The 26,491-nt window shown below is 42.5% G+C and overlaps 1 protein-coding gene and 1 non-coding gene across 7 annotated transcripts in view; both read left to right on the forward strand.

Annotated features, from left to right (window-relative positions):
* Syne2 (spectrin repeat containing nuclear envelope protein 2) overlaps nt 1-26,491 on the forward strand; it is a 392,771-nt gene that overhangs the window by 102,355 nt on the left and 263,925 nt on the right. For all 6 annotated transcript variants that reach the window (XM_045155524.1, XM_045155526.1, XM_045155527.1 and 3 more), the window contains exons 8-11: nt 3,045-3,241; nt 9,140-9,240; nt 14,193-14,294; nt 16,454-16,585. In XM_045155524.1, coding sequence (XP_045011459.1) covers nt 3,045-3,241; nt 9,140-9,240; nt 14,193-14,294; nt 16,454-16,585 — 532 coding nt within the window. The remainder of the gene's footprint in view (nt 1-3,044; nt 3,242-9,139; nt 9,241-14,192; nt 14,295-16,453; nt 16,586-26,491) is intronic.
* On the forward strand, nt 20,548-20,654 carry LOC123462519. The gene has a single exon (XR_006638333.1). It is a non-coding gene; the product is annotated as a U6 spliceosomal RNA (small nuclear RNA).

Below are 26,491 nucleotides of genomic sequence, written 5' to 3' on the forward strand. Positions count from 1 at the left end.
GGAATTTGTTTGTAGTGGCAGGAGGCCCTGGTGTGCCCATTCCCCCTCCACCTTGAAAATAATATAGCTATAGCTATAGCTATAGATATAGATATAGATATACACACACACATAAACATATACATATATGTGTGTGTGTGTGTGTGTGTGTGTGTGTGTGTGTGTGTGTGTGTATTTGAAAGAGGGGCTGGAGAGATGGCTTAGTGGTTAAGTGCTTACCTGTGAAACCTAATGACCCTGGTTCGGGGCTCAGTTCCCCAATATACACATAAGCCATATGTACAAAGTGGTGCGTGCATCTGGAATTTGTTTGCAATGGCTGTTGGCCCTGGTGCCCCCCATTCTCTCTGCCTCTTTCTCTCTCTGTCTATAGCTCTAAAAAAAAAAAAAAAAAAAAAAAAAGACCAGCGGGGCAGGTGAAGCCATCCACCCAACCTTGTGGGCTTCCAACTCTGAAAATTAGGCTGTCCAATGTTATACCCGCCTTGTTCCATAGTGAATTTCTCAAGCTCGCTGTGTGTGTGTGTGGTGGCTCACACCTTTAACCAGCACTAGTGGGGGTGAAGTAGGAGGATCACTGTGAATTTTGAGGCCAGCCTGTGCTACAGAGTGAGGTCCAAATCAGCCTGGGCTAGAGTGAGACTCTATCTCAAAAAACAAAACAAACAAACAAACCAAAAAGAACTTCACAGTGAGTCTCCCAGTGTGGACGCTTGTGAGCTGTCTGCTTGATGTTGCTTTGTTTACATGTCTTATTGGTGAGAGGAAATAACTGGAACTTAAATATCTTTAATACCTAACATCTTTAGGTATAGTTCTCCTGTAACTCTGGAAGGTAGCTTTGGATCTAAAGTTTTACTCACTTTGAGCTCTTTAAAAAAACAGTCAAGGCCATGTCTTAACTGCTGGTATGTCTCCAGGACCCAGCATCATGAAAGTTCATGTACTCGTGTGCTGAATGAAGATGTGAAGCAACAATGAATAACACTAAGTCCTCTCTTGGTGCTGTGACCACAGTCAGAGACCACAGTCCACTTATTGGGAAACAAAAAACCCAGAAAGGATGTATTTTTAAAGAAAACCCTTTTCTGGCTGGGTGTGGTGGCGCACGCCTTTAATCCCAGCACTCAGGAGGCAGAGGTAGGAGGATCACTGAGTTTGAGGCCACCCTGAGGCTACGTAGAGAATTCCAGGTCAGCCTGAGCTAAAGTGAGACCCTACCTTGAAAAACAAAACAACCAACCAAACAAACAAAAAACCGAAAGAAAACCCTTTTCTGTTTTAAGCCGTGCTTGGGATAGAGTGTAGGAAGAATAAGGGATTAAGCTTCAGATTTCCCCATTAGAAGAATTGATGAGTACAAAAGGCATTCATTCCTGGGCTGGTGAGATGGCTTAGTAATCAAAGCGCTTGCCTGCACTGCCTGAGGTTCCTCGTTTGATTTCTCAGTACCCACGTGCGCATGCTCCTGGAGTTTGCAGTGGCTGGAGGCCCAGGCATGCCCATTCTCTCTCTATCTGCCTCGCTCTCTCCTCCTTTCTCTAAAATAAATAAATGAATGAATACATACAGTCAGGCCTCCAGGAAATTCTGAATGGGAAGCTAAGAGAGAGAGGTTAATTTCTGCGTTCGGTGCCACTTTCTTTTTTTTTTTGCTCTGTGTGTGTGTGGTATGTGTGGTGTGTGATATGACATGTGGCACATGTATGCAGGTTTGTGTGCCCACATGTCTGTGTGAGGAGGCCAGAGGAAATCACTGGATGTCACCCTCTATTGCTCATCCACGTATTTTCTTGAGACAGAGTCTGTCAAGCAACCTGGAGCCGACGTTCAGCCAGCAAGCCCCAGGCATGCTCTGGTCACCCTCCACCGCGGGCCTGAGGTTACTCTTTATGCGGGTGCTGGGGAATTGACCGCCGGGGCATTCATGCTTGTGTGGCCAGGGCTCTTCCTCCCTGAGTCATCTCTGTAGCCCCAGTTTATCTTTTCTTTCTTTCTCTCTCTCTCTCTCTTTTTAATTTGTCTCCTTATTTTTGTACTGTACAACTGATGCTAAGATCAGCACCTCTAAAATAATTACCATAAATTTACCCCAGCTTTAGTCATCATTGTAGGTGCTATTAATTAACTTCTATTTCACTATTTTGTGATTATCTGGGATTTAGACCTAAGACTATGCTATGTAATATGTTATCTTTTTTTGTTGTTGTTGCTTTGTTTTGTTTTTTGAGATAGGGTTTCACTCTAGCCCAGACAGACCTGGAATTCACTATGTAGTCTCAGGGTGGCCTTGAACTCACAGTGATCCTCCTACCTCTGCCTCCCAAGTGCTGAGAATAAAGGTGTGCACCACCATGCTCAGTTTATGTTTTTTTTTTTTTAATTTTATAAACAGATGAATCAGGCTGCAATCTTCACTTCTTTTTTTTTTTAAATACTTTATTTATTTGTTAGAGAGAGAGAATGGGTGCACCAGGGCCTCTAGCCACTGCAAATGAACTCCAGATGAATGCACTACCATGTGTGTCTGGCTTATGTTCGATTCCTGGGGAATTGAACCTGGGACTTTAGGCTTCACAAGCAAGTGTCTTCACCGCTAAGCCATCTCTCCAGCCTTGCCATCTTCATTTTTAAGTGAGTCTAGAGCCTATCAGTCATTCCAGAGCCCAACTCCATCCTCTCTAAGGTCTAGCAGCCACACCTTGGTGGTAGGGAGGGGGCCCTGGAAATCCACACTGCAGACGCCTACTGCTCAGGAGGGGTGCTGCAGCTGGCCCAGGGACCACGTCTTGACGAGTAGTGTTCTGTGGTATTCCCAGCATCCTCAAGCTTCTCTTTATACTTTACTTTGACAAAAAGATTAGAATGACTTTTTTTTTCTTTCCTAGAATGACTTATGTCATGTGATTCTCAGGATTTTGTTCTAGTGACCATTGAATATAATAGAAGTATCCAGGGACAAGCTCAGTGGTTAAAGGTGCTCACTTGAATATAGCAGAAGTGTTTGAATGTGTTGTCTGAAATAGTGTGTTCTTTTGTGATAGGTACGAGTCAGTCAACGTGACAGATTTTAAGTCAAGCTGGAGAAATGGCATGGCGTTTTTGGCTGTCATTCACGCCTTGCGACCAGACCTCATCGACATGAAGAGTGTGAAGCACAGGTCCAACAAAGACAACCTGAAGGAGGCCTTCCGGATCGCGGAGCGGGAACTGAAAATCCCCAGACTGCTGGAACCGGAAGGTACAGAGTCTGCTTTCCTTTGAAGACCATTCTTCTTTTTGTTTTTTCAAGCTCAGGCTGACCTGGAATTCACTATGTAGCCTCAGGATGGCCTCGAACTCGTGATCCTCCTTCCCCTACCTCCCAAGTGCTGGAATTAAAGGCGTGCGCCACCACACCCTGCTGAAGACCATTCTTATGTTAGCATCCAGCATGATGAAATCGATGTGAAAAATAGCATGTCTTTATAAACAGACGTAGCAGCGTGGGTTAGCTCCAGAGGGTTTAGCCTGAACTTAGGGGTTCACGGCTCACTTCAGTAAGGGAGGGAGCAAAGCCTCAGCCGAGTGCAAGCTATGCTTTCACTGGGAGTAACCGGAGCCTTTGCCTTGGCTTTCTTTGCGTGCATTCTGTGTTGTGGTTTTGATTTTGTTCTTCCTGCCCTCCATCCTCAGAGCCTTGAATTCTGGTTGTTTCTCTAACTCTCTAGTGCTGTGCTTTCTCCCTAGTGAAAGTTGAAGGCCCAGGAGACTCAGAGCTGTTGCTTCCCTTCTCACCTTACAGAGTTAGCCACAGGGCCACGTGTTCTTGCTCAAGTCCCCGTGCTGCGTGTTAACCAAGTGGAAACATTTACTGCTGCACTCAGTATATTTGCCGAGATCATCACTGAACTCTAATTCGTTTTAGCCATGTAGGATTAAGATTAAAATAATCTGGGCTGGAGAAATGGCTTTAGTGGTTAAAGCTCTTGCCTGCAAAAGCCAAAGGACCCAGGTTCAACTCCCCAGGACCCGCATAAGCCAGCTGCACAAGGGCACGCATGCATCTGGAGTTCATTTGTGGTGGCTGGAGGCCCTGGTGCGCCCGTTCTCTCTTTCTCTGTCCCTGCCTATTTCTCTCTCTCAAATAAATAAAGATTAAAATAATTTATTTCTGAAAAAACACCTTACTTTGGATAGTGTTGTTTCACATTTTATTTATTCACAATGTAAATATGGGCTGGAGAGATGGCTTAGCAGTTAAGGCGCTTGCTTGAAAAGCCTAAGAACCTAGGTTTGATTCCCCAGGACCCACGTAAGCCAGATGTACAAGATGGTGCATGTATCTGGAGTTCATTTGCAGTGGCCAAAGGCCCTGGTGGATCTATTCTGTCTTTGCCTCTCTTTCTAATAAATTTTTAAAAAATACAAAAATTAACTCATGTGTGGTGGCGCATGTTCATAGTCCTAGCGCTGAGGAGGCTGAGGTGGGAGGATGGCTATGAATTTGAGGCCAGCTGAGGGCTGACTACAGAGCAAGCTTCAGGTCAGCCCGGGCTATAGTGAGATCCTGCCCCCTCAAAACAAACAAAAAAAGGAGGTATGTGAAATTAGTAAAAAAATAAAATAATCAAAAAAACCCCCCAAAAAATATATATTAAGCTAACAGATCAAGCAGTAAATTCTAGTTAAAATTGTCTAAACAGGAATATAGAAGAGCCAGGTGTGTGGCACATGCCTTTAGTCTCAGCACTTGGGAGGCAGAGGCAGGAAGATCACTGTGAGTTTGAGGCCCGCCTGAGACTACATAATAAATTCCAGGTCAGCCTGAGTTAGAGCGATACCCTACATTGAAAACAAATGAACAACAACAACAAAAATAAATAAAATAAAAAATAAACAGGAGTCTAGATTATAAATGTTGAGAGATGAGCTCTTAAAACAGTGTAAAACACATATCAACGTGTTTATCTTGAATTTGATCCTCCTGCCCTCCTATAAGGCATGTGTAGCATATAATTCATAACAAAGTGTGTGATAAAATTTATTATAAAATTCACATAGATGAAGGCTGGGCATGGTGGTGCACGTCTTTAATCCCAGCACATGGGAGGCAGAGCGGGGAGGATCACCATGAGCTTGTGGCTGCCCTGAGCCTCCATAATGAATTCCAGGTCAGCCTGGGCTAGAGCAAGATCCTACCTCAAAAAAAAAAAAAAAAAAAAAAAAAAATTCACATAGATCAAGAACATTCTTGCTGAAATTGAGCAAGCTCTTGTATTCATCTATGGGCTACAGTTACAGATGGTGAATGAATATAATGTACCATGAATGTTGGAGGGTGTGATAGACATGTCTCACTTGGTTCTGAGCACTCCATGGTCACTTCAGCATATTGATGCGTTCTGAGATGAGTGATTTCTTTGTGGAATCAAATATTGGAAGCATTTTTATGCTGATTGCAACTGAACAGTGCTAGGCGAGGCATATTTTAGTATGTATCTATGTTATTAACAGTTGCTCCACCAGCTTTTAGCACTTAGCAAAAGAACAAATCAAGCTGTCATTTGCATGGTTTTTGTGGTGTAAATATTACTAATGTGTCTGATTTCAGGCTGTGAATGCCAAATCACTGAGAACAGAATTGGGAGAAGAGGTAGTGTAGCATACCATTACATTTTACCTCCTTCCTGTCCATGTGTGGAAAGGCCTGATGTAAGACACCTGAAATACACCCCAGGTGGAGACAGGAGGATCAAAAGTTTGAGATCAGTGATGAGCAGACAGTTCAGTGAGTAAAGTGCTTGTCATACAACATGACAATGTGAGTTCAGATCCCCAAAGCCTATATAAAATGCTGGCATGGTGACGTGTGCTTAGAATCCCAGCACTAGGAAGGCAGAGACAGGAAACGGGGCTCACTGGCTAGCTAATCTAGCCGAAGCTGTGAGCTCCAGGTTCAGGGAGATATCCTGGCCCAACAAATAAGATGGTAAGCCGGAAGCCAAGAGAGGCTTCTGTCATCCCAGTCGGCCGAAGCTGATGTTGGTTGCGAGACGGGCGGCAGAGACGGGAGAGTTTCTCAGAGTCGCGTGGTGAGTGAGCCAGTGAGAGCAGGGCCAGCATCCAGACTCGAACTTGATTCTCCAGCACCCAAGTAAAAGCCAGATGCCCAAGTTGCACATGCGTCTAGAATTTATTTGCAGTCCTATACTCCCTGGCCCAGCCTTTCTCTCTGTTTGCAAATAAATAAAATAAAATAAAACAGAGAAACCCTGCCTCAAATAAAGGTGGACAGGTAAGGACCAACCTGAAAGTTGTCCCCCCCACCACCACATTGCATGCCCCATGGCATGTGTGCACCTGCCTTCCTCTCTGCCCCCTACACACATAAGTAAAAATAAGGTGGAGAGATTTTAAGGAAGATACCTGATGTTGGGCCTCCTTCATGACAAGGTATCTAGAGATCACTTGACATCCTTCCAGGCCAGAGATTTGCCTATTCCTCATTCATTCATTCATTCATTCATTCACTCATTCATTTGTTTATGTTAGTATGTGCTTCTCAATAATTTGCGCCTGCAGTTTTATTTTAGTGCTACTGGATTTAGCTCAAAGCACTGAGAGTGCTTTCCACTGGGCTAGTGTTCCTTTGACACATGCCTGTCCACGTGGAATTAACCCATCTGTCTTCTAGAACTTCTCGACCCTCTGTTCCCCCCGGGCTCATCTGTATGTCCCTGGCCACAGTCTCAGAATCCTAACATCTGCCAGCTCTCTGAGGAGCCTGCTGGCTTTCTAAACGAATGCCAGGGATGCGTTTTGCGTCTTTGCTACTAGTACTTAGCTTTCTTCCCCCTTTCTACTTTTTTTTGGCTTCCCCCCTTTTTTTGTTCCCATTTCTTCCCTTTTTTGCTTTTTATAGTATTTGCTCCTATTTTCTAATGCCTTGTTCTGCAGTACCTTCTTCTCCTTGTCTTAGTAGTTATCTTATATATCTTATATTGTGATCTTCCAAATATTCATGGTTAGTAAAAAAATTCATCCACCCTCCACCCAGGCAATCCTTGACTGTCTGATACAAAAGCCTGGACTTAGGCAGCCCTCCTGTCTCAGCCCATGAGTAGGTCATGTTTTCTGTTTTAGTATCTGCGAATAATTAGGCAGCTGATGAAACAGACAATATAACAAAATAAAACTACTATCATAATTCTTTTCTTTTCTTTTTTTGTTTTTTTGAGGTAGGGTCTCACTGTAGCCCAGGCTGACCTGGAATTCACTATGGAGTCTCAGGGTGGCCTCGAACTCACAATCCTCCCACCTCTGCCTCCCGAGTGCTGGGATGAAAGGCGTGCGCCACCACACCCGGCGATAATTCTTTATAAATAACTTAAAAGCTTAAAAGTTAAAATCCATCATGATTACTTATATGAATGAAATACTAGTAATATTGATATAGGGATCTGTCTTTTGACATAATTATGTTTAATTAATCATCATGTGTGGCTTCAGATAACAGAAGTTTTGAAGAGAACTATACGGTCAAGCCAGTATAGCTGTTTTGGGCATCTCTTGATATTTCCTCCTTTTCCCACTGAAGCTAGAATGAATCAACTCTTAAAAATATATTGACCTCCCAGCTTTTGATTGGTAGACTTTTTTTAAAAAAAGTTATTTTTATTTTATTTATTTATTTGAAAGAGGGAGAAGGAGAGGGAAAGAATGGGCATGCCAGGGTCTCCAGCCAGTGCAAATGAACTCCAGATGCGTGTTCCCCCTTGTGCATCTGGCTAATGAAAGTCCTGGGGAATCACACCTGGGTCCTTTGGCTTTGCAGGCAAATGCCTTAAAGGCTAAGCCATCCCTCCAGCCCTGATTGGTAGATTTTATATGCTTGCTGTCCTGAGTGATATTATTTGTATAGAGATTAAATTCACTTTGGACATTAGCTGACTTATTGTACTCTTTGAGCCCAGTGAATATAATGAATGTAATGTGTTAAATTGTTTATTTTTCTCATCACTGAGCACTCTGTTAGAGTCAAATAATGTCTTTGGACCTCTAGTGTCTACATGGTCATTGCATAAGGAGATGAAGCAGCAGGTTCCCAGCATATATTCTTTTTTTAAAAAAAATTTTTATTTATTTGAGAGCAACAGACAGAGAAAGAGGCAGAGAGAGAGAGGGAGAGAGGGAGGATGAAAATGGGCACACCAGGGCCTCTAGCCACTGCAAATGAACTCCAGATGCATGCGCCCACTTGTGTATCTGGCTAACGTGGGTCCTGGGGAATTGAACCTTGAACTGGGGTCCTTAGGCTTCGCAGGCAAGCGCTTAACCACCAAGCCATCTCTGCAGCCCTCCCAGCGTGTATTTTATAGTGCTTGCCTCTTCCTCACATTTGTGAGCTCTCTATAAATATTTATTGCATAGAGTTTATGTGCATTAATAAATGGAGGGTTTTCAACAACTTATATTAGTTGTTTTGGCACCATACAAAGACACATCCTTCAATTATTTTGTCTGTAACATATTGCATCTCCTTTGTGACTTTATGATCAACGTAATTTGTTATATGCCTGGAGAAAGTCTGCACTTAAAGAATTCAAAATATTTTAAACTTTGTGCAATTCTGCATTTTCCACATTACTTCACCACAGATTCTTTTAATGCAACACAAATACCAACCCACGAGTAAATAGACAAACTCTGAACGTCTTGAACAAATTTCTGTGCAATATGTGCTTCTGGGAATGACTTCCTGCTCCATTGTCTAGACCAGTGCCAGGAATCGACTCCAGTTGCTGTGTGCTCCTGCAGCCTGCAGAGATTGCTGTGCCCTGTCTTCAGAAAGAGGAACACTTGGAGTTTTTCTACTTACCTCTCTGACTTGTGTCCTCACATGCCCCCACAAAGACACCTTATTATCAGAACACGGAGGTTGTGCATGTACCAAGGCCAGGATCCCACCCAGATCTTTCTTTAAGCCTTTACAGCCTCCACAGTGTCTGAACCAGGGTGAGTGAGCGGAGCTTGCGCGGCGGGCCCACTACTTTGGTTAATTTCGAGAGCCTGTGAACCCAGTGGCGATGGCAGAGTTCCTTCTTGAATGTCAGTTGTAGGAGTTTATAGCTGATGGACAGTGTGCCATGTCTTCCAGATGTAGATGTCGTGAACCCTGATGAAAAGTCCATCATGACCTATGTCGCACAGTTCCTGCAGTATTCAAAGGATATGCCTGGACCTGGCGATGTGGCTCAGGTATGTCCTCACACATACAAATTCAGGTCATTTTCCTTGTAGATGACTAATGGTTCTTGGAACTTTGTAGTATGTAAACCATATGAAGAAATAAATCATGACATTATGATGTCAAAGTTTTGTTATATATAATGTTCTTTCCTGCTTCTTCTTATTCTGCTGTGAATCCCAGGTAATCAGTGTTCTTTTTCACTATAATTCATTTTGTCTAATTTTGTTAAGGTAAAAGCATTAGTTTATCAAGTTTTATTAATTATCTAAAACAACTTTTTGTTTTGTTTTTTTTTTAAGTTTTTTTTAAAATTTTTATTTATTTATTTGAGAGCGACAGACACAGAGAGAAAGACAGATAGAGGGAGAGAGAGAGAATGGGCGCGCCAGGGCTTCCAGCCTCTGCAAACGAACTCCAGACGCGAGCGCCCCCTTGTGCATCTGGCTAACGTGGGACCTGGGGAACCGAGCCTCGAACTGGGGTCCTTAGGCTTCACAGGCAAGCGCTTAACCGCTAAGCTATCTCTCCAGCCCTTTGCTTTTGCTTTTGATGTTGTTTTTGTTGTTGTTTTTTGAGGCAGGGTCTCAGTCTAGCTCAGGCTGACCTGGAATTCACTATGTAGTCTCAGGGTGGCCTCGAACTCATGGCAATCCTCCTACCTCTGCCTCCCGAGTGCTGGGATTAAAGGTGTGTGACACCACGCCCGGCTCTAAAACAACTTTTAGATAGGTTCTGTGTTAATTTTTTTTTTTAATATTTTTTGTACATTTTTTATTTATTTGAGAGCAACAGACACAGAGAGAAAGACAGATAGAGGGAGAGAGAGAGAATGGGCGCACCAGGGCTTCTAGCCACTGCAAACGAACTCCAGACGCGTGCGCCCCCTTGTGCATCTGGCTAACGTGGGACCTGGGGAACCGAGCCTCGAACCGGGGTCCATAGGCTTCACAGGCGAGCGCTTAACCGCTAAGCCATCTCTCCAGCCCCCTGTGTTAGTTTTGTGTGATGGTAATAACATGTAATAAGCAAATTATACAGAGAACAGATGCGTTTTAGCTCACAATTTCAGTGATTTTATTTATTTATAGCCCAGGCTGTCCTTGAACTCATGGCAATCTTCCTACCTCAGCCTCTTGGGTACTAAGGTTAAAAGTGTGTGCCCCCACGCCTGGCCAATTGCAGAGGTTTTAGTGCATGGCCTATGGTGAGGCAGCACATCATGGTGGGCAGCATGTCGGGGGAGCAGCCTGTTCACCCCATGGCTGGGAAGCAGACATGAGAGAGAGAAGGATCCTAGCTTCTGCACACTTCTTTGATGGTCTACCTCCAGTGACCCAATACGCCCTATTGGGCTCCACCTCTTGGTTTCTGCCACTGCCTCACAGAGCTGGGTTTAGGTGTTTAAGCCTGTCTTATATTGGTCTTAGTGACATTTAAGAGCCAAACTATAGCAGGTATTGTTTAAGACCAACTAAGTTAAGCTGGCTTTTAAACAATTTTAGAGATTTGATAATTTATTAGTTATTATCTGTTATGACTTTTACTTGGGGCTGGAGAGATGGCTCAGAGGCTAAGGGCACTTGCTTGCCCAGCCTGCCAGCCTAGGTTTGAGTCCCTGGTACCCACATAAAGCTGGATGTACAGTGGCACATGCATCTGGAGTTCATTTGTAGTGTCAAGAAGCCCTGGGGTGCCCATTCTCTCTCTCTCTTTCTCTTTTTCTCTGCTTCCAAATAAATAAATAAAAATATTATAAAAAGAAATGCAATTCATATACCATAAAATTCAACTGTTCAGGGGCTGGAAGGATTGCTTAGTGGTTGAGGTGCTTGACTGCAAAGCTAAAGGACCCAGGTTCGATTCCCTAGTACCCATGTAAGCCAGTTGCACAAGGGGCGCATGCGTCTGGAGTTTGTTTGCAGTAGCTGGAAGCCCTGGCATGCCCATTCTTTCTAAACTCTCTCTCTCTCTCTTTCTCTCTGCCTCTTTCCCTCCCTCAAATAAATAAATACATTTAAAAAAATTCAACTGTTGAAAGCACGCAGTTTGCTGGTTTTTCGTGTGGGTACACTATGCAACTGTTGCTGTCCTCTGATTTAGCACGTTTTCACTCTGCCTCACACTGGCAGACTCGAGCTCCTTTGGCTGGTAGCTTCAGGTAAATGGAATTGTTTAATTCATCCAGATGGAAGCATTGTGCTGTACTGTTGATCCTTACCTGTTGAGATACTCATGAATTCCTATCCAGTTGACATTTGATTACTAATTTTTTGCCCCTCACTTATAAAGTACACACAATGTGGATAGAGAAACTAGTCTGCTTCCATGAAGATGAATGGAGTATTGCAGATTTCGTAAAGTCAGTATGGTTTAAACATTTATCTAAACTACTTTCTGAGATATCTTTTTGTACATTCTGTTTGATGATGAGCTGGGCTGTTGGTCCAGCTGTTATGTTTGAGTTTGAAGCAATAAATTGCTGATTGTGGAAGCGACTCCCAAGCTGAGGCTAAGGTTATGACACCTCTTACTTACTCATGACCTGCTGAGGAACTTTTGATCCTCAAGTTAATGTTCATATAAAAATTAAATTAAGAGATGTTAGAATGGCTGAGTGGTGTAAGGTGCTAGACTTAAAAAGTCAAAATAAAAATTTGGGCTGGAGAGATGGCTTAGCAGTTAAGCTCTTGCCTGTGAAGCCTAAGGACCCCGGTTTGAGGCTTGATTCCTCAGGACCCACGTTAGCCAGATGCATAAGGGGGTGCACGCGTCTGGAGTTCGTTTGCAGTGGCTGGAAGCCCTGGCATGCCCATTCTCTCTCTTGCTCTCTGCCTCTTTCTGTCTGTCACTCTCAAATAAATAAATAAATAAATATTTAAAAAAGAACACTGTCTCTTTAAAAAAAAGTAAAAAATAAAAATTCAACTGTCCATGAAATTGGGTACAAAAATATTAGAAACACCCTTGCTTACTAGAAAAATAAATTTCCCAAAGGTTAAGGCATAGAAATATGATGCACCTTCCAGCTTTACCCTTCAACAGCACAGTCTGCTTCCAAATATAAGCAAGCTTGCCTCTGACACAAGAATCTAAGAGAAAAAGAATTGTCACTCATTTCTTGTTGCAGTCACCTTCTCCATGCTGGCACAAAGCACCCGACCAAAAGCAGCTGACAGGAGGAAAGGTTAATGTTGGCTTACTGTCTCAAGGGGAGCTTCATGAGGGCAGGGGAAAGCATGGCATGAGCAGAGGCTGGGCATCACCTCTGTCACAGAGGTGGAAACAGCAGCAGGAGAATGAGCCAAGTTCTGGCAAGGAGGATCTGGCTATAACACCCCCAATAACACACCTTCTCCAGCAAGGCCCCACCTCCCAAACTGCCACCAGCTGGGGACAAAATACACGATTTTATGGGCGATATCTCTCATTCAACCACCACGCTTCCATATAATAGTATAGCCAAGATCTTTAGTAGTGTTCTTTTAGGAGGATCTTTAAAGGATTTGGGATTTTTTTTTAAAGACAAATTCTTGCTATGTAGCCCGGGTTGGCTTAGCTTTGTTATGTACATCAGGTTGACCCCAAACTTGTGGACCATCCTCTCTCAAGTACTGGGATCACAGGCCTGCACCTCCATGTCTAACTTGAAGATTTTTTTTAACATTGTAAAATTATTTACTTAGTTGTTTGAGAGAGAGAGAGATAAAGAGAGAAAGAAGCAGATGAAAGAGAGAGAGAGAGAGAATGGGTACACCAGGGCTTCTAGCCACTGCAAACGAACTCCAGATGCATGTGTCACCTTGTGTATCTGGCTTACGTGGGTCCTGCAGGAATTGAACCTGGGTTCTTAGGCTTCACAGGCAAGTGCCTTAACCACTAGGCAATCTCTCCAGCCCCTTGGGGAATATATATATGTATATATATATCAGACAGAGTAGGCTTGTTTTAACCCGGGGTCCTGCCTGTATCTGACAGCATATTTGGTTTTTTTGAGGTACAGTTTCACTGTAGCCCAGGCCGACCTGTAATTCATTGTAGTCTCAGGGTGGCCTTGAACTCAGGGATCCTCCTTCCTCTACCTCCTGAGTACTGGGATTAAAGGCGTGAGTCACCACACCCAGCTTGAAAATATTTTTGATGCTAATGCTTTTGGGGAGGAGTGAACATGTTCTAAATTACTTGCTATTTTCATTTACTAGCAAGTGCTTTTATAAAATGCCTGCTATAAAATGATTTGGAATAATGTTCCTCAAAATTGAAGAACAATGAAAATGGGTAGGCAAAAATATAAAACAGTGGGGGCTGCTTGCTTTTTTGTTTTTTTTGGTTTTTTGAGGTAGGGTCTCACTCTAGCCCAGGCTGACCTGGAATTCACTATGGAGTGTCAGGGTGGCCTCGAACTCAGGGCAATTCTCCAACCTCTGCCTCCCGAGTTCTCGAATTAAAGGCGTGCGCCACCATGCCTGGCTTGCCTTTCTTTTTAAAAGCACGTTATATTCAGATTCTAGTGTCACTGTGTTTGAAGTTCAAGGTGGCATATAAACAAGCACAATTGCTCTTTGGCACAGTGAGTCATTGGTGTGAAAGGATGACATGATTTCTTTTTAAACATTTTTATTTATTTGTATGTGTGTGTAAGCGAGAGAGTGAGAGAGAGGACATGAGCACATGGCTGCGAAAGGACCTCTTGACACTGCAGACCAACTCCAACATGTGTGCTTGCCGTTCTGTGCATGTGGGTGCTGGGGAATTGAACCTGGGATGATGGGCATTGCAAGCAAGCTCCTTCAATCACTGAACCGCCACCTCTTTAGTCTGATGGTATTTCACCGTTATTTTAAGTGGTTAATTTTATATTGTTAAAAGTTACCAGATCTGTTTGGGAGATAATGTAAGTGTGTGTGCGTGCTCACACGTATGTGCGCGTGCTCACACGTATGTGCATGTGTGTGAATTACAGAGCAAGGTGAAGGATGCTGCGGCCTGGCTGACTCGGCAAGAGCAGCAGCTACGGCGGACGCGGCGGGGTTCGGAAAGCGAGACCCCGGGTCAGAAGTACCACGTGAGTACGCCCTCCCCGCCCAAGTAAAGTGCGCTCCTCCTCCTGAGCCTCAGCGCTCACTGGAAATCCTCCTTACACACAATATGCCCAGTGCGCAGTACCTTGCCCACACTTAAGTCTTTGATTTAGTAATGTGTTCTAAATTCGTGTTTCTTTTTTTTAAATTTAATTTTTATTAGCATTTTCCATGATTATAAAAAAATATGAAAATATCCCATGGTAATTCCCTCCCTCTAAATTTGTGTTTCTTAATGGTGTTTATGAAGTTATCAGAAAAATAAACTGTTTTTCTTCCTCCTCCCCCATACTATTCTCTTTTGAGCCCAGGTTCTTTCTGTAGTGTCTGGATGGGCTTTGAACTTCTGGATTCAAATGATGTTTTCAACTTCAGCCCCCTGAGTACCTGTGACTATGTATGTCTGTGGCACCACGTTCACCTCACATAAAGTTTTTTGTTGTTGTTGTTGTTTTTGTTTTTCTGAGGTAGAATCTCACTCTAGCCCAAGCTGACCTGGAACTTACTATGTAGTCTCAGGGTGGCCTTGAACTCATGGTGATCCTCCTGCCTCTGCCTCCTGAGTGCTGGGATTAAAGGCATGCGCCACCATGCCTGGCTTCACATAAAGTTTAATAAGGAATATTGTTGATAATGACACAGTGTTTTAAATAATGTTTATAGAGTCAGTCACTCTTAAACGCTAATACTGAATGTAAACTAAGAAAAACTTTGGTTGTGAAATGTTGAGGGCAAAGGGAGAGTGACTTCATTGTGTGCAGAAGGTACCTGGAAGAGTTGGAAGAATTCCAGTTCATCTTAAGTGCTTCCAAAATCAACTCTGGCAGCTGACGTCTGTAAGCCCAGTACTAGAAGTAGGAGGATCACTATGAGTTTGAGGCCATCCTTAGCTACTCAGTGAGTTCTAGGATAGCCTGGGCTACAGAGTGAGTGTGTGTGTGGGGGGGATGTAGCTCAGTTGATGGAGTGATTGCCTGACATGCATGAGGCCCTGAATTTATTCCCAGCACCCCAGAAGCCAGGCATGGCGGTGCCTAGCTGCAGTTCCAGTACTTAGCCGGTGGTGGCAGGAGGTCCAGAAGTTCAAGGCTAGCTTGGGCCACACTGTCTTAAGCAATAACAATAACCCCCCAAATATCATTTATGCCTAACATATGCTGTGATGTAGTAAATCCCTTGACTACTCTGCGCTGGACACGTGGAATCATGATCTGCCCTCCTCTTGGCCTCCCCGTGGCCTTGCCTCTCCATTCTAGAAAAACCCAGCGTTGCCGACACGAGTTACACGCCGAGACCTGTGTCGGTGTGCAGTTACTCAAGTCATCAGAGTTCACTGGAGAACAGAGCAGGGCCGGGGAGACGGTTCAACAGCTAAAGGCACTTGCCTGTAAACCTGCGGGCTGGTTCAGTTCCCCAGTACCCACGTAAAGCCAGATGCACAAAGTGGCTCATGTGTCTAGAGTTCGTTTGCAGGGGCAAGAGGCCCTGGCACACCCATTCTCACTCTCTCTTTGCAAATAAATTTAAAACAAACCAAACCAAAAGCAGGTCAGATGGAGGGTGGATTTGTGAGGGGGAAGAATGGGAGTAGAGGGAGAGAATTATCATGGTTTATTGTTTATACTTACGGAAACTGCCAGTAAAAAGTTGAAAAAATCAAAACAGCAAAATACCGTATTCAGGAATTTAAAAAAATAAATTGTTTAATTATTTATTTGTTAGAGAGAGAGAGAATGAGAATGGGTATGCTCGGGCCTTCAGCCACTGAAAACAAACTCCAGACACATATACCACCTTGTGCATCTGGCTTACATGGGTTCTGGGGAATCAAACCTGGGTCCTTTGGCTTTGTAGGCAAGTGCCTTAACTGCTAAGCCATCCCTCTAGTCCTCTTTTTTTTCTTTTATCAAGTCAAAATTTAAGCATAATCTTTAACCATAGACTGTAAAATAGCTGATTATACTTTATAAGTGGCATGAAAGTTTTCCGTCTTTACACTGCTCTTCTGGATTGGGGAGCTGGCTCAGCAGTGAAAGGCTCTTACTTGCAAAGCCTGCAGGGTTCAATTCCCCGGCACCCATGTAAAGCCAGATGCAAAAAGTGGTGTGTTGAATCAGTAAATAAGATGCTCTTCTGATCACAGAACCTGCTGTCCTTCATGGACTCACTCAGTGAACAAAAGGAGTGCTTCGCGGATGTGCTGTCTCTCAAAGGGCCTCAGCTGAGCGAAGACCAGGCACAACTGAGAGACGCCTGGACCCGCCTCACCCACCAGGTAACCGTGCTGTGTAGTTTCTCATAAGAGCGTTTCCACAGGGCCATTTTGTTTGGTTGGATGTGGACATTAGATGTTCCATAAGACAGAATAGAGGCTTCAGCGGAAACTAGATAGTGTTTTTATTTTTCCCCATGATGTCATTTTGATAGTAGTTGGAGTTAAAAAAAACAATAACATGGGCTGGAGAGATGGCTTAGTGGTTAAGGCATTTACCTGCAAAGCCAAAGGATCCCGGTTCAATTCTCCAGGACCCACGTAAGCCAGATGCACTAGGGGGCACATGCATCTGGAGTTGTTTGCAGTGTTTGGAGGCCCTGGCGTGCCCATTCTCTCTCTCTCTCTCAAATAAATAATATTTGTAAAAATAAATAAATAAATAGTCAATTTGCCAACTTACTAGTGAGGTTAAAAAAAAAAAACAAAAAACTTCTATAGCATTTTGCTTAAGCAAGATTTTCCAGAGTACAACTTGCCATCAAGTCTTGCTTTGTTCCTGTGGGTTGTGCCTTGTAGACGATCCGTATTTTGGGTGAGCTGCATGCACCCTCTTTCCTGCGGTGTGTCAGTGCCGTAGTTTAGAGGACCGGGGACAGTCCGGAAGCCAGGGTAAGGGTGAATATGTTCACATGTGTCATATGCCCTTTTAAGTTCATGAAGACTTGGTTTGGGCTGGGCTTATGCTCAGTGGTTGAACGCTCTTGTTTACAAAGCCTGGCAGCCTTCGTTCAGTTCCCCAAGACCGCTATGAAGTCAGATGTCCAGAGCGCTGCATGTGTCTGGAGTGCATTTGCAGTGGAAAGAGGCCCTGGAACACCTTTTCTCAACCAAGCAAACAAACAAAGTATTATGAGACTGGGTTTATGGCCCAGCATATGGTATGAATGTATAACCACATTTTATTTTTTTGTTTGTTTTGTTTTTGCATGGTAGGGTTTCACTCTAGTCCAAGTTGACCTGGAATTCACTGTGTAGTCTCAGGGTGGCCTTGAACTCATGGTGATCTTCCAACCTTGCCTCCTGAGTGCTGGGATTAAAGGCCTGTGCCACCACACCCAGCCCCACATTCTTTTGAAAGGAACTTGTACTCTACAATTATTGGATATAATATGTCAATATCAGTGTTATAGTGTATATAGTGTTGTTCAGAGTATCTATGTCTTTTTGGTTTTTTTAAAATTTTTTTATTTTTCGTTCTCAGAGTATCTATGACTTGATTGGCATTTTGTCTAGTTGTTCCATCAGCTGCTGAGAGGGGTTTAAAATGAGTGGAAATCTCTTTAAATTTTGTCAAAATTTGCTTATGTATTTTGAAACTTCATTTTAGATGTATACACTTAGATCTGTAATTGTTATGCCTTCCTGATGAATGAACACTTATGAGGTATCCCCGTTGTCTTTAGTAATATTATTTTGCTGGCTGTTTGCTTATCTGATATAAACATAGAAGGTCTTCTGATGCTGTTTGAATGGCACATGTTTTTCCTTCATCTACTTTTAGCCTCTTTGAGACTTTAGATTAATAGAGCATCTCTTAAAGACAGCACAGTATTGGCTCTTGCTTTCTTATTTACTGACAGTCTTTGCCATTTCTTTCTTTCTTTCTTTCTTTCTTTCTTTCTTTCTTTCTTTCTTTCTTTCTTTCTTTCTTTCTTTCTTTCTTCCTTCCTTCCTTCCTTCCTTCCTTCCTTCCTTCCTTCCTTCCTTCCTTCCTTCCTTTCTTTCTTTCTTTCTTTCTTTCTTTCTTTCTTTCTTTCTTTCTTTGAGAGCAACAGAGAGAGAGAGAGAGAGAGAGAGAGAGAGAGAGAGAGAGAGAGAGAATGGGCACGCCAGGGCTTCCAGCCACTGCAAATGAACTCCAGACGTGTGTGCCCCTTGTTCATCTGGCTAATGTGGGTCCTGGGGAATCGAACCTTGAACCAGGGTCCTTAGGCTTCACAGGCAAGCACTTAAACACTAAGCCATCTCTCCAGCCCAATCTTTGCCTTTTAATTGGAGTGTTCAGCCCATTTCTACTTAATACATTTGTGGCAGAGTTCAACTTAGGCATAATCTTTTACTTTTAATTTCATTCTGTTTTTATATCTCCGTCCTTGCTTCATTATTATTATATTTTTTGGTTTTAGAATTCAGTTTGTCAGTTAGCTTTTTGGTTGTGCCTCATTACGTTGTGTTTGTAATAGTAGCTTTAGGAATTATAATGTAAATTCTAAATATTTCATAGTTTATTCAGAGTTGCACAATTTCATATTTTTCAATTTCTGTTACCATGTAAAATTCTTATTTATTTATTTATTTAGGAGAAAGGAGAGAGAGAGAGAGAGAGAGAATGGGTGCACCAGGGCTTCCAGCCACTACAAATAAACTCCAGACACATGCACCATCTAATGCATCTGGCTTACATGGGTACTGGGGAATCAAACCTGGTTCTTAGGCTTTGCAGGCAAGTGCCTTAATTGCTAAGCCATCTCTCCAGCCCCTCTTTTTTTTGTTTTTAATTTTTACTAATTTTTTTTTGTGGTTTTTCAAGGTAGAGTTTCATTCTAGCCCAGGCTGACCTGGAATTCACCATGTAGTCTCAGGGTGGCTTGAACTCATGGCGATCCTCCTACCTCTGCCTCCTGAGTGCTGGGCTTAAAGGCGTGCGCCATTATACTCGGTTTATTTTTAGTATTTTTATTTGTTGATTTGTGAGGAGAGAGAGAAAGAGAATGAGCGCACCTGGGCCTCTTGCTGTGCCAGGTGCATGTGCTGCCTTGCACTTCTGTTTCTACAAGGGCACTAGGGGTTCAAACCTGGGCCAATAGGCTTTGCAAGCAAGTACCTTTAACTGCTCAGCCTTCTATCCAGCCCTTTTATTATTTTTAGTTGTTTTCTGTTTGCGTGTGTTTATGCATGTTGTGTGTGCCTGTGTGTATGCCCAGGTGGCACCTCATGCTCTTGCCCGCGTGGAGTAGGCTTGCCTATAGCGGCCGTGTGCATCTGGCTAATCTGGGTCCTGGGGAATCGAGCCTCGAACCAGGGTTGCCTCGTGGCCGGAGAGGACCGTCAGGAGTCCTGCTCCTTCCCTCTGCCGTCCCTCTCGGTGGAGCTGGAGCGTCTTACCGGTCTCGGTGTTCGCCATGTTGTTCATGGCTCCATTGATTCTCGGTTCTCTGCACCCCCATAGGACGGGGGTTACAGGTGCATGGCCACATGCAGCTGTCCTGAGCGTCAAACATCAGCCGTCTCTCATGCTTCTTAGGTTCTTGCTTAAGAAGCACTCTTAACACTGAGCCATCTCTCTAGATGAAAGTCTGGCAATCAGATTGTCTCATTTACCCCCATTCCTTTTTTTTTTTTAAGTAGGGTCTCATTCTAATCTAGGCTGATCCGGAATTCACTGTTATCTCAAGGTGGGCTTGAACTCATGACAGTCTTCCTACCGATGCCTCCTGGCTATACATATATGTTTTTATAAAACAAACATAGCATAAAGAATGGGAGGTTGCCAGGCATGGTGGCACATGCCTTTAATCCCCATTATAGGAAGGTCAGCCTGAGAATACATAGTGAATTCAAGGGCCAACCTGAGCTAGAGCAACACCCTACCTTAAAAACAAACAAACTTAGCTGGGCGTGGTGGCGCACGCCTTTAATCCCAGCACTTGGGAGGCAGAGGTAGGAGGATCGCTGTGAATTTGAGGCCACCCTGAGACTACATAGTGAATTGCAGGTCAGCCTGGGCTAGAGTGAGACCCTACCTCAAAAAACCAAAAAAAAAAAAAAAAAACCCAAAAAACAAACAAACAGCCTGGCACATTAGCTGTGAGTTCAAGGTCACCCTGAGACTACCTAGTGAATTCCAGGTCAGCCTGGACTAAAGTGAGATCCTACCTCGAAAAACCAAACCAAACAAACAAAATAAATATGTATGACATATGAACATTGTCTGAGATACTATATTTAAAGTCCTCACACCTATGCTCGCTTTGCTAGCATGTATACTAAACCTGGGATAATGTAGAGAAGATTAACATGGCCTCTGTGCAAGGTTGACACCCACATTTGTGAAATGTTCCATATTTAAAAATAAAGTCCCAGGTCTGGAGGGATGGCTTAGCGGTTAAGGCATTTGCCTGCAAATCCAAAGGATCCTGGTTCGATTCTCTAGGACTCACGTAAGCCAGATGCACAAGGGGGTGCATGCATCTGGAGTTCATTTGCAGTGTCTAGAGGCCCTGGTGTGACCATTCTCTCCCTCCCTCCCCTGCCTCTCGCTCTCTTTCTCAAATAAATAAATAGAAATAAAATATATTAAAAAAATAAAGTCCCAAAGCCATGTTATACTTTTTTGTTTGCTCTAAACAGCTTTCAAAAAGAAAAAGAAAAATTTAGTGTTTCATATTTATCTAGATTATTTACCATTTCTAATTCTTTATTTCATTTAAAAAATTTTTGTATTTTATTCATTTGAGAGTGAGAGAGAAGGAGACAGAGAGGAAGAGGAAGATAGATAGATAGATAGAGAGAGAGAGAGAGAGAGAGAGAGAGAGAGGCGGGGGAGAATGGCATGCCATGGCCACTGAAAATGAACTCCAGATGCATGTGCCACTTTGTGCATCTGGCTTACATGGGTTCTGGGGAATCAAACCTAGGTCCTCAGGCTTTGCAGGCAAGCACCTTAACTGCTAAGCCATCTCCCCAGCCCACCATTTGTAATTCTTTCTATAGATTTTAGTTTCCATTGAGCTAATTTCCTTTATGCTGAGAACTGCCTTTACTCAGTCTTATACCACAGTGACAGATTTGATTAGTTTCAAATATGTTTGTTTTGTCTTTTTGTTTGGTGCTTTTAATTTTTTTTCCCCCGAGGTAGGGTCTCACTCTAGCTCAGGCTGACCTGGAATTCAATATGTAGTCTCAGGGTGGCCTTGAACTCAGAGGAGTTCTCTTACTTCTGCCTCCCAAGTGCAGGGATTAAAGGCATGTGCCACCACGCCTGGCTTGTTTGGTGTTGTCTTTTTTTATTTCTTTTGGCAAGGTCTCACTCTAGCCCAGGCTGATGTGGAACTCACTCTGTAGGGAGGATGGTTTTGAACTTTGGTTCTCCTTCATCCACTTCCTGAGTGCTAGAATTATAGGCATGTGCCACCGCCTGCAATTTTGCTATGCTTGAGGTATAAGGTTCAACGCAGGACTTTATGCATGCTAGACAGGCATACTACCAACTAAACTTCATCCCCTATCCTTATTTTGTCTTTTTACTTTATTTATTTATTTATTTATTTTTGGTTTTTCAAGGTAGGGTCTTACTCTACCCCAGGCTGACCTGGAACTCACTATATAGTCTCAGGGTGGCCTCGAACTCACGGCGATCCTCCTACTTCTGCCTCCCTTGGGCTGGGATTAAAGGTGTGCGCCACCATGCCTGGCTTTGCCTTTATTTTTAAAATTTATTTATTTGATAGAGAGTGAGCGAGCTTAGGCATGCCAGAGTCTCTCGCCTACAAATGAACCCTGGATGCATGCCCTACTTTGTGTACCTGGGGAATTGAACCAGGACAGGCAGGCATGGTAAGCAAGTGCCTTTAACAACTGAGCAATATTCCCAGCCCTGCCTTTATAGGTTTCTTTTTTATTTGTGTGTGTGTGTGTGTGAGAGAGAGAGAATTGGCACACTGGGGCCTTAGCCACTGTAAACGAACTCCAGACTGTGTCATCTTATGTGCGTATGCATCACTTTGTACCTCTCCTGCCTTTATCTTTTAAACAATAATTTTATTGAGGTTCAATTTCCATATTGTAAAATTCATTCATTTAAAATAGATAAATAGAGAGAGAGAGAGGGAGATAATGGGCACTCCAGGGCCTCTGACCACTGCAAACGAACTCCAGATGCATGTGCCATTTTGTGCATCTGGCTTTATGTGGGTACTGGGGAATTGAACCTGGGTCCTTGGGCTTTGTAGGCAAGCACCTTACCTGGTAAGCTATCTCTCCAGCTCTGAGACAACTTGTTAAAACATTTTATTTATTTATTTGGAGAGAGAGAAAAAATAGGTACAGCACTACAAATGAATGCCTGATGCATGTGCCACTTTGTGCATCTGGTTTTACATGGGTACTGGAGAATCAAACCTGGGTCATTAGGTTTTGCAGGCAGGCGCCTTAACTGCTGAGCCATTTCTCCAGCCCTCAATGAAACGATTTTAAAAAATATTTCATTTATTAATTTAAAAGAGAGAGAAAGAGGTAGATAGAGAGAGAATGGGTCTGCCAGGACCTCTATCTATTGCAAATGAACTCCAGATGCATGAGCTACCTTGTGCATTTGGTTTACGTGAGTACTGGGGAATTGAACCTGGGTCCTTAGGCTTGGCAGACAAACGCTTTAACTGCTAAGCCATCTCTCCAGCCCAGTGAAATGATTTTTAATGAGTTAATAGAGTTTGCTAAAGGTGAAATCATTACAGAATCCATTTATTTTAATGAATTTAGAGCAAGACTGGATCGCCACAAAGTCCAAGTTTCTTACCGGGTCCTGCACAGGAAGCCTGTGGATCTCTGCTTGGCTGCCGTGGAGTGACAACCTGAGATTCTCAGATGGTTTATTAACTATGTGAAGTAGTTGTGCGGTGGCTTTCGGCAGCCAGCCACTCGTTCAAAGGACTAATTTTGAGGAACCAGCAAAGCTCAGGGCACCTTTCTGTTGAGTGACTGGTGCTTATGGCATAATCAACGCCTGCTGATTATCGCTTTGAACCCGGCTACGTTCTAAATAATGTAAAAAATCAATGAGGATGACATTGTCTGTGTAGCTCAGACTGTTCCAGGCCACCCAGATCTGGCCTGATTTTCCAGAATACAACTTAGAAAAATTGCCCAAAATAATAAGAAAAGCCACATTTTGCAAGATTAAAGTGTCACAAATTGATAGTGTCTTGGAAATCTGTTCTTTAGTAAGGTAGGTTGTAGTCCATTTCCTTGGTGTGTCAAAATGAGACATGCTGATTTTCAACTCACTGGGTACAACACAGTTAGTGCAATTTTTACTTTTTTTTTTTTTTTTTTTTTCAAGGTAGGGTATCACTCTGGCTCAGGCTGACCTGGAATTCACTATGTAGTCTCAGGGTGGCCTTGAACTCACGGCGATCCTCCTACCTCTGCCTCCCGAGTGCTGGGATTAAAGGTGTGTGCCACCACGCCCAGCAAGTTTTACACTGTTTGATACTGTAAGGATAGGACATCTTTTTATTTCATTTTTTGTTTATTATTATTATTTGTTTTAGCTTTTTGAGATAGGGTTTCACTCTAGCCTAGGCAGACGTTGGTCTCACTCTGTAGCTCAGGCTGGCCTTGAGCTCACAGTGATACTTCTGCCTTAGCCTTCTGAAGGGCTTGGATTGAAAACATGAGCCCCCTTGGCTAGCAGGTATCTTTGCAGAGATCTTCAAGTATCTTGCTGAATGGCTTCATTGTCAGCTTGCTGTACAAAATAATGACATTATCTGATTTTGACCTGACAAGCCTCTATATAAAATTTCAGCCAAAATAAAAACTTAATGGGAGCCTTTAGAGAAACAGTTTTCTGTATTCAGCAAGAAAGGAAAGGAATGAAGGTAAACATTGCCTCTATTTTTCTTCTGACCACTGCATAAATATTTTGAGTATGATCCTGAGTCAGAAAGCACAGGTTTGGCTTCATTCAAAATATAGCTTTCATGTCCTCAGAATTATAGGTGAATTAAGGCTCCTTAAACTTTTTCCCACTTGTTTTATATAACCCCAGATCGATAGGTATATCAAAGAGAAATACAAACCAAACACTTACTGATCATAAATTGTAAAGAAATTTATTTTAAAACAGGTTTTGGGTATACATATAGTTTTACTATTGAAGATGAAAACATATTTGCATACTAATGGTAGCTGGCTGTGCTTATCTTTACATGAAAACTTAAATCCTGGTGAGTGTTTAGTACAATTGTAGGATGTGAAGCATCTTCAACATCCAGACCGATTGACAGTTGATTTCATAGTCATCAGTGCTGAGAACTCTGCTTTTCCTCAATATGTAGTAAAAAATGGGAAAAAATGTTGAGAATCATTTCAGAAATGGTTGGGAATTCTCTCCTAATCCCAAACCAAGGGTTATTTAATGATTTTTTTCTATTTTCTTAAAAATATTTTTATTTATTTGCAATCAGAATGTGTGTGTGTGTGTGTGTGAGAGAGAGAGAGAGAGAGAGAGAGAGAGAGAGAGAGGGAGAGAATGGGCATGTTAGGATCTCCAGCCACTGCAAATAGACTCCAGATGCATGCACTGCTTTGTACATCTGGCTTTGCATGGATACTGTGGAATTGAACTTGGGTCATGAGGCTTTTTAAGCATGCTTCTAAACCACTAAGCCATCTCTCTCTAGCCTTTATTAATGAATTTAAAACAATATTTTTATTTATTTGACAGAGAAAGAGGGAGAAAGAGAATGGGTGTGTGAGGGTCTTCAGCCACTGCAAACAAACTCCAGATGTGTGCACCCCCTTGTGCATCTGGCTAATATGGGTCCTAGGGAATTGAACCTGGGTCCTTTGGCTTTGTAGGCAAATGCCTTTACTGCTAAGCCATCCCTCCAGTCCTGTTAATGATTTTTTTTTTCCTGGTATGTAAATTCTTTTTGAGGTTAGAGATCTCCTTTTACAGAATTTAGTATATAACATAATCAAAAACCAAACTTCTTGACCTCCCAATATTAAACAACTAAATGTGCAAAAGAATCACCATTAAACAGGACGTCAAAAGTTACACATTTTCTATGAAACAATATGTGCACAGATTTTCAAAGCTGTGAAAATGCAATAAAGAGCACAACACATTTTGGTCACTTTATTAAATGACATTAAATAGTTTAAATTTCAACTACTAAACAGCACTTTGAATGGTGAAAACACAGATAGTATATTGTCATACTTGAATGCTTTTCTTTAAAAACACAATTCCAGTCCTTATATATATTACAAACAGCCTTAAAGGAAGAAGTGACATGTTTTCTACAGTACTTAAGATACTCAATACAGAACTGAAAAGCAGTCTAACAGAAACAAAAGCAAGTCTTCACAGCTGTATGATTTCAGCAGCCAAAGCTGGATGACGGACTGAAACATTACTATAAACTGGGACAAAACATATACATTATCACAATACTAAGCAAAAACGCTTTACACCCAAAGAAATAAAACAGGTTACAAAATGTGGAGAATTTAGCAGGCAAAACTGTATTACAGGCAACAATTTAAATTGTCATTTTTAAGCCATTGCAACTATTTAAAACATCTAAAACAAATATAAAAACGAGCCTTTTAGTATCTTATTGATGTGACTTTTGTCTTTAAATATTTGTTAAAACATGATGTTATACTCAAAGTACATATTATGTAGCTAAAATATTAAGTGAGAAGAGTGTATGCAAAGTGGTCCAAGTTTTATTTCAAACTCTGATTTCCAATTACAAGTACTATTCTTTTTTTTTTTTTTAAATTTTATTTATTTATTTATTTGAGAGCGACAGACACAGAGAAAGACAGATAGAGGGAGAGAGAGAGAGAATGGGTGCGCCAGGGCTTCCAGCCTCTGCAAACGAACTCCAGACGCGTGCGCCCCCTTGTGCATCTGGCTAACGTGGGACCTGGGGAACCGAGCCTCGAACTGGGGTCCTTAGGCTTCACAGGCAAGCGCTTAACCGCTAAGCCATCTCTCCAGCCCCTACAAGTACTATTCTTAAATCAGTTTCATCCATGATGAAAAGGGATTAGAAGGTTGCCTAATTTTTTTTTTTTTTGCATCTATGTCTTTGAGTAAATAATTAGACCATGTTAAAAATTCCCAGGTCTAGTAAATCAGGTTTAAAGTATTCTGGACTTGCAGAA

This window comes from Jaculus jaculus, chromosome 7 (genome assembly GCF_020740685.1).
Source record: "Jaculus jaculus isolate mJacJac1 chromosome 7, mJacJac1.mat.Y.cur, whole genome shotgun sequence".
NCBI classification, from domain to species: domain Eukaryota; kingdom Metazoa; phylum Chordata; class Mammalia; order Rodentia; family Dipodidae; genus Jaculus; species Jaculus jaculus.